General features: G+C 53.2%; 2 protein-coding genes and 1 pseudogene across 2 annotated transcripts; all 3 read right to left on the reverse strand.

Annotated features, from left to right (window-relative positions):
- Positions 1 to 640: 640 nt before the first annotated feature.
- LOC133914808 (uncharacterized) lies at positions 641 to 1,157 on the reverse strand (annotated as a pseudogene).
- A 1,308-nt stretch (positions 1,158 to 2,465) lies between these two features.
- Positions 2,466 to 3,162, reverse strand: LOC133914413 (uncharacterized). Its single transcript, XM_062357522.1, has one exon. It carries the CDS (start codon positions 3,160 to 3,162, stop codon positions 2,587 to 2,589), a length of 576 nt encoding a protein of 191 aa, XP_062213506.1. The 3' UTR covers positions 2,466 to 2,586.
- A 1,069-nt stretch (positions 3,163 to 4,231) lies between these two features.
- On the reverse strand, positions 4,232 to 5,136 carry LOC133914414 (transcription factor MYB25-like). Its single transcript, XM_062357523.1, has one exon. The coding sequence runs from the start codon at positions 5,002 to 5,004 to the stop codon at positions 4,300 to 4,302; it is 705 nt and encodes a 234-aa protein (XP_062213507.1). The 5' UTR covers positions 5,005 to 5,136; the 3' UTR covers positions 4,232 to 4,299.
- Between the last annotated feature and the right edge of the window lie 10,813 nt (positions 5,137 to 15,949).

Consider the following 15,949-nt stretch of genomic DNA (forward strand, 5'->3'; position numbering starts at 1 on the left):
TATCGGAAGTATTTCTCTGAATGCATCGTTTGTTACATATTCTCAAGAATCGAGCGAAAAACTCTTTGGATTCACCCATCCAAATGCACCCCGAATCAGAATTTTGTTTAGAGAATCAGGAACCATGCCAAATGTGGCTTACCTTGTTCCCGATTAGTACTCTGCACAAATCTAGTCCAGTCTGGAACACGTATGTTCTACCAGAAACGAGCACTTGCTTCTAAAAAGGTCTTGGCATTCACAGGAATTACGCACGGAAACATGGTCTTTGCATTCACAGGAATTTCGCACGAAAGCATTAGGAATTCTCCTCTAATTCTATTGAGAATCCTCCAATCCAATCGTAGCAGGAGCAGAGCAAATAGCACAGCACAACTGATGATCTCTTGCATTCCTTTTTTATCACGTCTTCCTAGAAAAATGCAAAGCCGTTTCGATGCAAATGCTACCCGCACAAACAACGAACGCAACCTGACATGCAGACGCATGACGCCATCGCACACGCGCGGAACGCGTCCATCCACCAGAGCGGAGCTAGCTAGCGCCGCCGGGGACGGCGCTCGGAGCCAGCGGAACACAGTGATCTCCGTGCTGCACCGCTGGAAATCTGCGGCGCGCGGCGGCGGAAATGTCCCCTGGATCACCGTCGTCGTCGCCGCCGGCACCGCGGTCGCGGCGCCAAGGGCTTTCCGGTCCGTGACGTCGCCGCGCCGCCGCCGCAGGAGAGGAGGCACGTGGCGATCTGGGCGCAGCCCAGGCGGGTGACGATGACGTAGCTGCCGTTCTGGTACCGCTTCATGACGTAGCACTCGTCGCCGTACACCTCGCGGGGGTGGCCACGGCATGGGCGCGTGCGCTGCGTCAATAGCACCGGCGGTTGTGGGTGGCGGCGGGCGCGTAGCAGACGAGGTGACACTCGTCCCAGTAGATGGGGCAATACCTGATCAGCAACGGGTTACGCCCGGTGCAGAGGTAGCAGATGTATTTCTCCGTGTCGATGCGGGGCGTCGCCGTGCCGTTGGTGGCCGTCGTGTTCATGTAGCCGTTGCCGGCCAAGACGGATGGCGCGGCGGAGGCCGTGGCGCCGAGTAGGAGGAGGAGGAGGGCATGGAGGATGGAAGCTGCCGAGAAAGGCATCTGGGATAGAGAGGAAACGATGCGTGCTCGTTCAGGTGGTGTGTAGTGGCAGCTATGGCAGGATGCATGGACTGGGAGTCTGGGATACAGGAGACAATGCTTGACTGTTCTTGAACTCTTTTCCAGGAAGGGTGCATGGCCGGTATCAATTTGCAATTAGCGACTAATTTAATTCTTACTCTAGGAAGCAATCTAACTCCTGAATTTGGCTGTGTTATCTTGTAGCAGTGTTAGTTTTTTTATATATAAATCCGACATCCCGAATTCGAGTAGCATTATGATACTAATGCCAGATTCCACGTAGAATTTTGTATGTCTAAATTTTTTTTATCAAATAGAATATTTAAATTTGAATTAGATTCTGACACATACTTCCAGTAACACTGCCTTGTACAAGTGATGCTACTTGTTTCCCTTTTAAGCCATCACGGATATTCGTTCAGCGCTGTACAAAGGATAAAGTTGCTCTTCAATTTGACTGCATTTGAAGCAGAACAGCACGGATTTGCCGGATGTGCTAGTGATCGCTGCGCCGAATCGGTCGGGAGCCATGGATCGGAGCATGCATGCCTTTAGTAACGTCTCAGCGCATGTCGATTATTGGCGACGTCGAGGACCAAGAACCTCCACGGGTTGTAGTGATCCTTCTGAACCAACTATGGTTCTTGGGTCATGACATGAGGATCGACTCTTCTTTATGGATTTATGTATTCGATAACACATTTTACATATGAAGCTGAAGTTATGGATATACCGAGAGTATTTAGACGAGTCATTTTATTTTTATTTTTATTTAATAATAGAGATTTAATTACTTTATCTTAGCTTAAAAAATAAAATCTAACGTGAAGCCGATAACTCAAGCTCTGCCAAACAAAATCTATGTTACCTGGAAAATTTCAGATCGCGCTCACACCTCCAATCTGTAGCTAGCGGTAGGTCTTGTCATGGATGGCGCAAGAAGCAGTGGTTGTCGTTGAAAGTTCTATGCGGTGTACGAGTCTACATCCTGGCAACACCAAAAGACAAACCACCGAATCGCAGCTTGGGAGATTTGTAGCCAGGAAACAAGGAGACTTCACTTGCAGCCGGTGCAAGCTCTTGTTAGTCAATTGATAGGTGACTGGACTGCACCCCAGTACAGCACAGTATAATTCGTTTATTTCTTGCTCGGCCTGATTCGATCCCGTGAGTTTGAACTACTCCGTCCCATGGCTACTCTTGATGCTTGAATTTCCTTTTGCCAAGTTACTTGAAATTTAATTTCTTTTTGCGTTTTTTCATTCTGTTTCCTCACACCTATCCACAATTGGACACAAACTCTGTCAGCGAAGGTGCACCTGCAATCGTGATCACTATGAGCCTCACATGTAAATTCGTGCGAGTGCACGCGACAAGGCCGTTCGACCGAACCAACCGGATGCATCGTCGTGGGAACGTCACTCGAGGCTACACGCCGGGGACGGCCGCGCCCGGCGCAACGAGCTGGTCGCCGCACCGCTCGAAGTCGGCGAGGCGGTGCGGCAGCGGCTCTCTCGGCGTTGCCGGGGTGGTCCAGGCCCCGTCCTCCCGCGCGTCGCCGTAGCTGCACACGAGGTAGCACCCCGCGGCCGCCTGGCAGCTGACCACGTCCACGACGACCCAGCTGCCGTCGGGGTACAGCTTCATGACGTAGCAGTCATCGTCGCCGCGGTTCCCGTTCCCGTCGCCGGGGGCGGCCACCGCGCGGGGCCGGGGAGGAGAGGACGGGGACGGCAGCGACAGGCAGGCGATGTGACACTCGTCTTTCTCAATGGGGCACCACGTCATCATCAGGGTGTTGCGCTTGCGGCACAGGTAACAGATGTACTGGAGCGAGTCGTTGGGCGCCGCCGCCGACGCTGGCAACGCCATCGTGGAGGAGCGGCCCGCCGTCACGGTGGTGTTGGTGGCCACCGTGGCATTCGCTCCGGCCGCGGTGGCCGCGAAGAGGACGAGTACGGCGGCCAAGAAGGAAACGTGGACGACGGAAGCAGAGAAAGCCATCTGGGAGGGAGTGCGTCAGTGCAATGACAGAGGCGATGATCCGCAGGCTTACCTGCGTGCTTACATATAGTGCGTTACAGTATTTAGGTGGAGTGATTACCGTTAACACCTTACTATATATCATATCAGCCAGAATATATATGCTTTTTCATGACTTTTTTTATGGGGAGAAAAGTTTATGTAAAGATGTTATGGGTTTTATTCCTCGCCTGATATAGAAAATTCAGGAAATGTTAGCACCTCCATGCGGTTCAGAGTTCAGACAAGGAACGTGGCAGGGAGCCAGGGACATATGGTTACCTTGCTTTATTTACAGATGACGATGAGGTACAGCCGGCGTCAGCATATTGTTCTTCATCCTAATCATGTGCGTTACAAATGTGATCTCTGATGTTTTGATGAATATATCCAGCTGCAGTCAAGGAAAACAAATCCCTGGCGTTAAGTTGCACAATTCGGTGCTTGTACATCTGTATGTTTACTGCAGAAACAAATATTTTCTTCTCAGACTTCAGATCAAGTTCTTTTCTGCTTCTTGTAGACACCACTTGTACAGAGCCGATGTGCAAGAACATCGCTAGAGAGATGTGACGAAATCGCTAGGCTCTGCAGATTGCACTAGTACCTCGAAGTCTGAACAAACGAGCCATCTTCCATGCGGGAAGCTAATTGCAAGGCAGGGCGCCAAGACAGGTAACTTATCATAGATAGTACTGGTGACTTGGATGAACAACAGGAGTAGCTAGTGAGGAATTGGAGAGTTCAGTTGCTGCTGGGCAAAACAGTGGATCTGGAGAACAGGAATAAGCAGAACCGCAGCGAGAATTTTTTATGTCAGAGTTCAACACAAACAACCTTTCTTTTGATGAACGCTCTGCTGTTTAATCTCAAATGCAGGCAACTCGATAATTTGGACAGAACATACTCAAACTTCTTTGGAAATTTCTACGTTACGATTCCCCTAATGCAATCTTGTAACTAAAATTCACTAAAATTACAAGAAGATCGAAACGTTTCTACCTTTATAGGTTACTACCCACCATCTTCCATCGTAAGTTCAGTTGGGCAAAGGAATTCGTCAGAAATCAACGTGCAACAAATTACAGAACAGCAAATATTAAGGCGAGACTACAGAATCTAGGTCGCCCGAACAGCCTGCACCATCGCCTTGAAAGCCGCCATCGTCGTGGCCCTCGTGGACGGCCAGAGCCTCAGCTCGGTGAGCGGGTCTTCGGCGCCGTAATCCACATCCGTCGCCGCCGCGTCGCTCGCATTGTTGCCCCTGATGAGATCCCCGGGCGCCAGCGGGAACAGCTCGAGGCACGCGCCGCTCTGATCGTCCCCCGTGTCGCTGGTCTCCGTGGGCGGGTAGTAGTGGAGCACCGGGCTGTCTCTGACCCTCTTCCGGACATTCCCGGGCGTCAGAGGAAACAGCGGGAGCGTCCCATCCTCGAGACGGCGGGGAGCCGCCTGCTGCTGCTGCTGCTTGCGGAGGACGGAGTTCCAGCGGTTCTTGATGGCGTTGTCAGTGCGGCCCGGGAGGAAGCCCGAGATGGTGGACCACCTGTTGGGGTACAGGCGCTGGAGCCTGATGATCTTCTCGTCCTCCTCGGGCGTGAAGGGCTTGACGTCGTCGACGCCGGGGGCCAGGTGCTGGCACCACCGCAGGCGGCACGACTTGTGGTTGCGCCCGGGAAGCGTGGCGCTGATGCTCACCCAGTTCTGCGCGCCGTGCAGCCGCACCTGCTCCCGCAGCACGGCGTCCTCGTCCTTGCTCCATGCCGATTTCCTCATCACCGGTCGCTCGACAACGCCGCCGGGAGCCTCGTTCGGCACCGCCATCGTCGATCTCTCCGTCCCGTGAGCTCTCTCCCCTCTTCCTCGCGAGTTCTTGGTTGTGCCTGTGGCGAGAGTGGACGCGGTGGTTGGAACCCGGGACTCGGGAGTAGTTGGGTGCCGCAGGGCGTTGCCTTATATATAGGCTGCGGCGAGTGTCCTGCACGGGAGGTGAAGCCGCATCCGGATCGGCGCGGCCACTCAATCCCGCAGGGCGGATCCGAGTAGGGATTCTTGACGCGCACGAAGATTTCTTTCCTTTTTCCTGAAACCGATTTGTGTTTTTTGATACAGTTCGGCGCAGTCGAGCAGTGGTCGGATTCAAGTACGCCTTGAATAGTATAGGCCATCATATAACATAGGGCGCTGGCGTAGTTGCGTCAGGTTTAATAAAATGGTTTGATATTGGAAATCGCTACCCCGCGATTTTTCAAAATTAGTGAATATCACAAAAACTGTTTAAAAGTTGGTGAAAATTCGTTCAAATCCATTCGGTCAAATTTGTAAATCAGAGACAAAAACCGACCGAATCGACGATTTGGTAACCGTTCGATTTGAAACGAAAACCGCTCGAATTCTATAAAAAACCAACCGTATTTCTCATATTTTGTTTGTGATCGAAAACCGCTCGAATTTGATCGAAAACCGTTCGATTCTATAGAAAACAGCTCAAGTTTAAGAAAAACCAAAAAAAATAGTTCAATCTTGTAAAATCGATAACTAATTCATCTGAGCTTCAAATCAAATGAAACAATTTTTTTTGATTTTTTTAACATGATCTACATGATAAAATTATTTATAATCATAAAAAGTTGTATATTTCCTGTAAGAAAATGTATTTGCTAAACCTAGTTAATTGCATAGTTAATTCTTCACTAATCCAAAAATTATGAAACCAATTTTGTTACTCTTCTTATATGATCATATATCTTTTCAAAATACATGAACTTATGAAATAGTTATTGTAACATGCATTATTATGTAAATGTGTTACAACTAGATTAATTCATAACTAATCCATCACATCTCCAAAATTAGTGAAACCACTTTTATTAGTTTACTTATACTATGATTTATGTAATAAAAATAATAGTAGACATGAAAATTTTAATTACAGTGTTGTTTCTTAACATGTTCACTTCATACTTGTGAACTTTGTAAAAAATCATGAAGAAATTAATAAAACTCTCAATAAAGTGAAACTAATTTTAAAGATCCTATTAAGATACTCCCTACATAAAAAATATGCGTTTACATATTAAGTTTTTTTTTAACGTGATGGGCCAAATCATCATATTCATACAACCTATTTCAGCTATTTTCTTTTTTATTCAAACTTTCTCTCTATGAATATGATGCAAACAATAATATTTTTGAATTTTTTTTTTCACAGAAGGTCTTAGAATTATCTCCAAATTTTTTAGAATTTTTGTGATTTTTTAGAATTTTTAGAATTCAAATTCAAAAACCAGTCAATTTTTAAATACGATGCGGACCAAATTGGCTGATATTTGCGAATACCGAGTGGTTTTCAATGATTTTTCAAACCCTGAGTTGCGTTGGGAGACAAGTTTTACTTTTTTGAACATGCGTTGGACGAGAAGGTTGATGTAGTGCTCACTTGTGTGTCAAGAATAAAGATCCCTATTTCTTTGATTTGTAACATATTTATAACTTTAATTTTTAAAAATATGTTTATTTCATGTGTGCTTCTGATTTATAAATTTACTTTCAAAAAATATGGTTTACTGCCGTCTAGCAACGCCAGGCTGTATCGTACAATAGCTGATGAAACTTAAGACAAAAAATTCCTTCCATCTTGTGTTCAAAATTAGGGTTTCGGGAGGGTTGAGGAGGGGGTTTGGCTTACTGTGCCTTGACGGTGGACTCTGGTTAGCCTGGAGAAGAAGAGGGATTGGTGGAGAGTGGAGACTGAAGAGAGCCCCAACGAAGTGGAGCGGAACGGGAGCTCCTGGGGGCAGCGTGAAGATGTAGATAGGGCACGGGAAAGTATTTTGTTTCGTTGCCCATGTAGATAGGTCTAAGGCCAGGTGAATATGATGTCATCAATGGGAGCACATGTCCCCATTGTTACTTAAGGTTTATAAGTTTTATATATTTTGGGTCATTACGACGACCTAAAACTTTAAAAATGAACTAAAGATTTACTCCTCTAATTAAGTTAAAAATTAAATGATAATCTAAAACTACACATTAGATATCTACTTATTCCTACTGGTATATTAATGAATTCGTTATAACATGATTGGCTGCCTACCTTCAGATGATAGGGTGTGATTTGGTTTCTTCTGCCTTCAGCTCGCTCAATTTTTTGCTCGGTATGAAATATTAATATGATTTTGCTATTTGTCTATCGACAAATTTTGTGGTTTAAATCCTAATCTTCAGCCCTCTGATCTGTGATAATTTCCGTGGGCTATTTGATTGTTCTTTGCTTTAACATGTGTGATATCAAGTTTGGATCTGTCACACAGATTTTGCTTTGTGCTGTTTGTTTGATTTGTCTTTGCATATGCTACTTTTGAATTGTGATTCTGTCTCTATTGCATTTTATCATTGCTACATGCTCTAATAGTTAACGGTAATTAAGTTTCACTTCAATTAAATTTATAGTATCTTTATTAATGTAAATTATGTTACTATGAACTAAAAGTTTTGAAAAGTGGCAGCATTTTGCCATTTTGCTTCATAGGCTGTTTTTGGAGAAATGTCTTAGTCCTGAGATATTTAGACAATGTATTATGATCTTACTATAACAATCATAATACCATCTCACATATAAAGAGGTGAAAAGCCTAAAATACCTTCCTATGCATATAGTTATAACTTAATAATATCTTAAAAACAGACTGGTAATTTCTCCTGTCCGTTCTCTTTATAAAATAAGCCCTCAAGGGCAGGGGAGAAGAGGCCAACATGGACCCATTACATCGACTCTATCTGTCTGTCTGTATCTCTTTTTTGGCTCACTGTTCTTTTCTAAGCTTAAGCCTCCTCTATGGGAGGGGCTCTCGTCGTACTTTGTTTGGGACAATTTTTTTGCTCCAAAAACTGTTGTGACATGGAGCAGGTGATAGGCTCAAAATTGGTTAACATATGACTAAATGGACCCATTAACAGATGACTAGATGGACCCATATTAGTATATCTATTTCATATTAATAGTAAATAGATAGATAAAAATGAAAAACCAAGTTGAAATGTGCCTTAGTTCATATATGATGAGGGGTTGATAATGGAGTCGATTTGGTTTGATAATTTTGAGATTGTATGGATATATTTATGTGCTACAATTATGATCATAACTAACTGAAGTTGCAGAGAAAATAGAGTTGGCGTGTGTCGGTGTATTTAGAACCAGAGGTCCCTAAGTCCCGAGGCCAGACCGGCCGTCCACCACATATCACCACCCTGCAAGATAGGTAGAAGCAGAGTCCCGGGAGAGAGTGCTCGGGGCTGCACGTGGCAGCCCTCGAGGACTCGGTGCCCCGAAGGTCCCACCAAAGTGCTCGGGAGAGAGTGCTCGGGGCTGCACGTGGCAGCCCCCGAGGACTCGGTGCCCCGAAGGCCCCGCTGAAGTGCTCGGGAGAGAGTGCTCGGGGCTGCACGTGGCAGCCCCCGAGGACTCGGTGCCCCGAAGGTCCCACCAAAGTGCTCGGGAGAGAGTGCTCGGGGCTGCACGTGGCAGCCCCCGAGGACTCGGTGCCCCGAAGGCCCCGCCGAAGTGCTCGGGAGAGAGTGCTCGGGGCTGCACGTGGCAGCCCCCGAGGACTCGGTCCCCAGAAGGTTCGCGCAAGCTCGTTCAAAGACTCGAAGGGCCCCGTCGTCAGGGTGTCATCCAGTCAAGGGCCCGATGCCGCATTTAATAGGCGCGCGTGGCCTGACATTCTGACATCCTGACATTCTCGGCTGCCCACGCCCCAGTGTCAGACCCTGCCATGCACTGGCAGGGGGGCGTGGGTCCATTAAATGCACGGGTCCCGTCCCGTTTTTACCTGCGCGCCTCGGGATAACATTGCCAGAATCGAAGCGTTCGGCCTGCCACCCTGCCCTGGCAGGAGAACAAGACAGGGTGGGCGCACCGGGCACCTCCGAGGCTGTCCGGTGGGCCCTTTTCATAGCGCCCCGAAGCTCCCGCGGCGGCTGGTGGTTGAATGCGCGCCGCCTTTCCTCCACCGCCCCTGTCACTTCGCCAAGATGAAATGATTACGCCTTTCTCCGTGGCACCTGGGCATTCGCGTCCCCTCTTTCCCATTCAGGATATGTCGAGGTCGGCACACCTATAAAAGGAAAGGATGGAGAACACTGAAAAGGGGAGAAAAAAAGGTCAGTCGAAGGACAAGAAAACAACAGCCCCCGATCACAAGACGATCAAGAGACCAGATAGCCAACAACCTCCGGTGAGCCAGGCGAAAGATAAATCGATAGACTTTCAAACCAGCTCAAGTTAAGCTAGAACATAAGAGCCTCCAGCTCTTTGTAAACAGTTCTCCTCTTAGAACCAGATATATCCTTGAAGAATCCCCTTCAAGGATAGATATAGCACTCATACAGGAGTAGGGTGTTACGCCTCCGTGCGGCCCGAACCTGTCCAAAAACCCGGTGTACCCGCCAGCCATCGCATTTACTTCCGTTCCCACTCATTTCCCACACAAGCCTTTCCAGGATCATCCCCCCGGCCGAATCTCTAAAGAGGGGTCTCTCGGGATCCCTGCGACAGGAGTTCACTCTCCGACAGCTGGCGCGCCAGGTAGGGGGGAATATCCCTGGATTGTTTGTTTCCCTTTTTTCTCCACAGGAAGAGATGGCCGGTGGGCACCGTCTCCAGCGTTCCGGCTCCACTTCCAGTAACGGAACGCTGCCCCACGACCAAGAAAGCCCCGTCGCTGCTGCGTACCCGCGGCAGCCGCCATCCGCGCGTGCGGTCTTTCCCGCCCAAGGGGATCAGGGCGCTGGGCCTATCAGCGCCGCCGCTGCCGGCGTACTTTCCGACCCCCAGCAGACGGTCGGGGCCCCGGCCGCTAAGTCCGCCTCTGGGTCACGTCGGGCGCCGCCCCGGCGCAGGCTCGCTTTTAGTGAGGCCAGCCCAGGGAGCGCGTTGCTTGCAGCGCAAGCCCTCCTCAGGCACCCTCCCATTCGGGCCACGCCAAACACTCCGGAAGGCCGGTGGATGCAAGATGTCGCCGCTTTGGTCGGCACTGCTCGTCGCCAGGTGCAGGCCGAGAGCCCTCGCGCCACTTTTCAACGCGGTGCCGCCAGAGTCGGCTCCTCAGCGGGCAACACCCGCACGGGCCGAGGGGCCTCCAGGCGGAGCGCCATCCCCCAGGACGTATCTGAAGCCCAGGACCTCCGTTTGCGTCTCAACGAGCGAAGGGGCCACGAAGATGCCCGGGTCACTCTCGAGCGTCAGCGGGAGACCCGGCAGGGGGTCGGGGCAGAGGACCAAGCTTCCTCTCTCCCGGCCCACGACCACCGGGGATCCCCGGCTCGCCGTTCCTCGCCACCAAGAACCCCCGCTCGTGCTGCGGGGTACGGCACCGGTTGCCGTGCCTTCACCGCCGAGCTCCGTCGGGTGAGGTGGCCTTCCAAGTTCCGCCCCGAGCTGCCGGAGAAGTACGACGGGTCCATCGACCCCGTCGAGTTCCTCCAGATCTACACGACGGCCGTCCAAGCGGCCGGAGGCAGCGAAAAGGTGATGGTAAATTATTTTCATGTTGCCTTGAGGGGTTCCGCCCGCTCTTGGCTTATGAACTTACCCCCAGGATCTATCAGCTCCTGGGACGACCTGTGCCACCAATTCGTGGCCAACTTTCAGGGTACGTTCGCACGTCCCGGGCTGGAGTGCGACCTCCACGCCGTCCAACAGCAGGAAGGGGAGACGCTACGGCGATTCATACAGCGTTTCAGCCAGGTTCGCAACACTATTCCGCGAGTGGCCCCCCATGCTGTTATTGTTGCTTTTCGACAGGGCGTACGTGATGAACGGATGCTCGAGAAGCTAGGTACGCACGAGATCGAGACCCCTGCGGAACTTTTCGCACTGGCCGATAAGTGCGCCAAAGCTGCGGAAGCCAGGGCATGGCATGCTCCTCGCCCCGCTTCCGATCGACCAAGTTCTTCCCGCTCTGATAAGCGGGAAAAGAAAAAGAGGAGGAAGCGCGAGGCTGCTCCCGTTGAGCTAGCCCAAATCCCCGCTCACGGGGAGCCGCAAGAGCCCGATCGCCGGCAAGAGCGTCGGCCGGGTGCCAATCGGCGCCCCGTCAGGGCCCCTGCTCGGGCTCCTCCTCGGGCCTCTGCGCCCGCGAGGGCCCCAGCGCCGGCTAGCGCGTCAGCTCCAGCAAGAGCCCCGGCCCTTGACCGGGCTCCTATTCCAGCGAGGGTCCCCGCTCCCGCGGGGCCCGAGCCAGGTAAATGGTGTCCCATACACCTGACCAGATGGCACGACCTCACAGAGTGTCGTACGGTCAAGGGACTCGTGGAGCAGCGCCAGAGGGAGCGCGACGAGTCCCGCGGGGGAGGCAATACCGAGGTCATTCCCAACAATGCCGAGCTCGGCTTCCAGGAGCCTGAGCATGCGGTTGCCTTCATCGACGGAGGCGCCTACACACCCTGCTCGCGCCGTGGCATCAAGGTCATGCGGCGCGAAGTATGCTCGGCAACCCCGAGCGAGGAGGCCACAAGACCCCTGAGGTGGTCGGATGCTCCGATCACGTTCAGCATGGCCGACCACCCCGTCAGTACTGCAGCTGTGGGGCGGCTACCTCTGGTCGTATCTCCCACTGTCTGCAATGTTAAAGTCGGCAGAGTGCTGATCGACGGTGGTGCCGGCCTCAACCTCCTTTCCAAAGAGGCTTTTGAGAAGCTGCAAGTATCTTCCCGACGCCTAAAGCCGTCACTCCCCTTCTGTGGAGTAACGGCCGGGCACTCCCTGCCCCTCGGGCAGGTTGAGTTGCCTGTCACGTTCGGGAGCCGGGACAACTTTCGTACGGAGTGCGTCCTCTTCGATGTCGCGGAGCTCCCTCTCCCCTACAACGCCATCCTCGGGCGTCCGGCGCTCGCCAAGTTCATGATGGCCGTGCATTATGCATACCTTACGGTTAAGATGCCCGGCCCCGCAGGCTCTATCTCCGTGATCGCTGACTCCGGTGGCGCTGTCTCCTGCGCCGAACAAACATACATGGCCCTGGTCTCAGCACAAGCCGAGGCTGATGGCTCTTCAGGGGGCCCGGGACCCTCTTCATCCAGACCCCGACTCGCCGCCGACACATCTGTTCCAACGAAGGAGGTCGAGGTGGGCGAAGACGCTACCCAGGTTGTCCGTATCGGCAGCGACCTGGGCCGCAAATAGGAAAGCGCGCTCGTCGCCTTCCTCCGGGCTAACATGGACGTGTTCGCCTGGCAACCGTCCGACATGCCCGGGATCCCTAGGGAGGTGATCGAGCATCACTTGGCTGTGCGTCCGGACGCCCGCCCGGTGAAGCAGAAGGTCCGGCGGCAGGCGCCAGAACGCCAGGAGTTTATCCGCGGGCAGGTCCGCAAGCTCCTCGACGCCGGATTCATCCGAGAAGTCCTCCACCCCGACTGGCTAGCAAATCCAGTCATCGTCCCGAAGGCCAACGGCAAGCTTCGCATGTGCGTGGACTACACCGACCTTAACAAGGCTTGTCCTAAAGATCCCTTCCCCTTACCTCGCATTGATCAAATCATAGATTCAACTGCGGGATGTGATCTTTTATGCTTCCTAGATGCAAACTCTGGGTATCACCAGATTCGCATGGCCGTAGGGGACGAGGAAAAAACTGCTTTTACTACCCCGGTGGGGACTTATTGCTACATATCAATGCCTTTCGGCCTGCGCAACGCTGGATCATCCTTCCAGCGCGCCATTCGTATCACTCTTAACTCGCAGGTTGGCCGCAACGTCGAGGCCTACATCGACGATCTCGTGGTCAAAACCTGAGACCGCGCCACCCTGCTCGAGGACCTTGCCGAGACTTTCAACAGTCTCCGCTCTACCCGCCTCAAGCTCAATCCGGAGAAATGTGTCTTCGGGGTCCCGGCGGGCAAGCTCCTTGGTTTCTTGGTCTCTGGCCGAGGAATCGAGGTCAATCCAGAGAAGATCCGGGCCATCGAGCAGATGCGACCCCCGGTTCGACTCAAGGAGGTCCAGCGCCTCGCCGGCTGCATGGCCGCCCTCGGGCGCTTCATCTCCAAGCTCGGGGAGCGGGGGCTCCCCCTCTTCAAGCTTCTGAAGAAATCCGGTCATTTCGACTGGACGCCGGAGGCCGAGCAGGCCTTCCGCGACTTAAAGAAATACCTTACCTCGCCACCCGTTTTGGTGGCTCCTTCTCAAGGTGAGCCCCTGCTGCTTTACGTTTCGGCCACTCCTCAGGTTGTGAGCGTAGTATTGGTGGTGGAGCGAGACGAGTGTTCAGGGCCGGGTGCTGGGTCCCAGCTCCCAGAGGCCCCCGACCACTCACCTGTCCTCGTGGCTCCCCCGGAGCGAGGGGTCGAGCCCGAGCACACTGCTCTTCCTAGCCAAGGAATCGAGCTCGAATGCCCGGCCAACCCCGACCATACCGCCGACCCTGGGAGCTGTGGCAGCCCCCCGGGTGGGGCCACCGTCCGGGCCCGCCGGGTACAGCGACCGGTGTACTTCGTCAGCGAGGTCCTCCGGGAGGCCAAGACAAGGTATCCTCAGGCTCAGAAGCTGCTCTATGCCGTGCTCATCGCCTCCCGGAAGCTGCGCCACTACTTCCAGGCGCACAAAGTCTCGGTGGTTACCACTTATCCACTGGGACCCATTCTCCGGAACCGGGAAGGCACCGGGCGCGTTGTCAAATGGGCAGTAGAGCTGGCGGAGTTCGATCTACACTTCGTTAGTCGCCAGGCAATTAAAAGCCAGGCGCTCTCCGACTTCTTGGCAGAGTGGACGCCCGTCCCCTGCGTCGACCCAGAAGAGGTTTCTGCCTATCCCGGGCACGGTGCGCCCGGGTACTGGGTCATGCACTTCGACGGCTCCCTCTCGCTGAAAGGCGCGGGGGCCGGAGTGGTTCTCACCTCCCCAACGGGTGAAGAGCTCCGGTACGTCATACAGTTGCATTTCCGCGCATCCAACAACATGGCGGAGTATGAAGGTCTCATCGCCGGCCTCCGGGCTGCGGTGGGGCTCGGGATTCGTCGCCTCCTGGTCAAAGGGGACTCCCAGCTGGTCGTCAACCAGGTCTCCAAGGAGTACCAGTGCACGGATCCTCAAATGGCGGCGTACGTAGCCGCAATCAGAAAGCTCGAGAAACGCTTCGATGGCCTCGAATTGCGGCATATCCCTCGCCGCGACAATGCTCCGGCCGACGAGCTCTCTCGCCTAGCCTCATCACGTGCGTGCGTCCCTGCCGGAGTCTTTGAAGAAAGACTCGCACGGCCTTCCGTCCTGCCTGCCGAACAGGATGAAGGGGAAACCTCGAACTCAATTCAGGGGACCCCGGCGGTGCCCTCAGTGGGAAGCCCCGTCAGGGCGCCGCCGTCCGGCGAGTGCGCTGTGCTCGCCGAATGTTCTCAAGATGCCTCGTGGATGTCTGACATCCGAGGGTACTTGAAAGAAAGGTTCCTACCCGAGGATGAGGCGACTGCCGAAAGGGTTGCTCGGCAGTCCAAACGCTATGCCATAGTAGACGGGGATCTCTACCGACGTAGCGCAGGAGGTGTCCTCCTGAAATGCATCTCTCGGGCAGAAGGCGGCGATCTTCTCGCTGAGATCCACGAGGGCGAGTGCGGTGGCCATTCATCGTTCCGCACGCTGGTCGGGAAAGCCTTCCGGCAAGGTTTCTACTGGCCCACAGCTCTTCAGGATGCTTCCGAGCTGGTTCGGCGCTGCAGGGCATGCCAGTTCCATGCAAAGCAGATTCACCAGCCAGCTCAGGCTCTCCATACTATTCCCCTGTCATGGCCTTTCGCGGTCTGGGGTTTGGACATTTTGGGTCCATTCCCCCGAGCAGTCGGGGGCTATGCATACCTATATGTCGCTATCGACAAATTCACCAAGTGGCCGGAGGCAGTCCCAGTCATCAAGGTGACCAAAAGCACGGCGCTCCAGTTTATCCGCGGCATCACTAGCCGTTTTGGTGTCCCCAATCGGATCATCACCGACAACGGCACCCAGTTCACTAGTGCCTTGTTCGGGGACTATTGCGAGGATCTTGGCATCAAGCTTTGCTTCGCTTCCGTCGCTCATCCTCGGAGTAACGGGCAGGTCGAGCGTGCCAACGCGGAGATACTAAAGGGCCTCAAGACCCGGACCTATGACGTGCTCACTAAGCATGGGAAGGGATGGGTGGATGAGCTGCCAGCCGTGCTATGGGCCAACCGGACTACGCCAAGCCGCGCTACCGGGGAAACTCCTTTCTTCCTCGTCTACGGCGCCGAGGCAGTCCTCCCCTCCGAGCTTACTCTAGGCTCCCCTCGAGTGCACGCATACTCTGAGGGCGAGCAGGAGCATCAAAGGCGCGACGACGTAGACTACCTGGAAGAGCGCCGGCGGCGTTCTGCTGTCCGGGCGGCTCGGTACCAGCAGAGTCTGCGGCGTTATCATCTGCGCCACGTCCGGGCCCGGTCTCTCGAGGTGGGGGACCTAGTTCTCCGACGCATCCAGTCGCGCGAAGGAATGAATAAGTTGTCCCCTGTGTGGGAAGGTCCTTTCACCGTAGTCGCGGTCCCCCGGGCAGGTTCTTTCAGGTTAGCGACGGAGGAAGGACAGCCACTCCCGAATCCGTGGAACATCGAGCATCTTCGACGCTTCTACCCGTAGATGGTCGAGCTCGCGGTTCAGGTCGATAAGGCCGGGGGCTTCTCCCCGCCCGAGCAGTCTGGAGGCTTCGCCCCGTGGGGTAAGTCGCTGTCGCCCAACCTTGTAAATATTGCACATTCAGTATTT

This window comes from Phragmites australis, chromosome 4 (genome assembly GCF_958298935.1).
Source record: "Phragmites australis chromosome 4, lpPhrAust1.1, whole genome shotgun sequence".
Lineage (NCBI taxonomy): Eukaryota > Viridiplantae > Streptophyta > Magnoliopsida > Poales > Poaceae > Phragmites > Phragmites australis.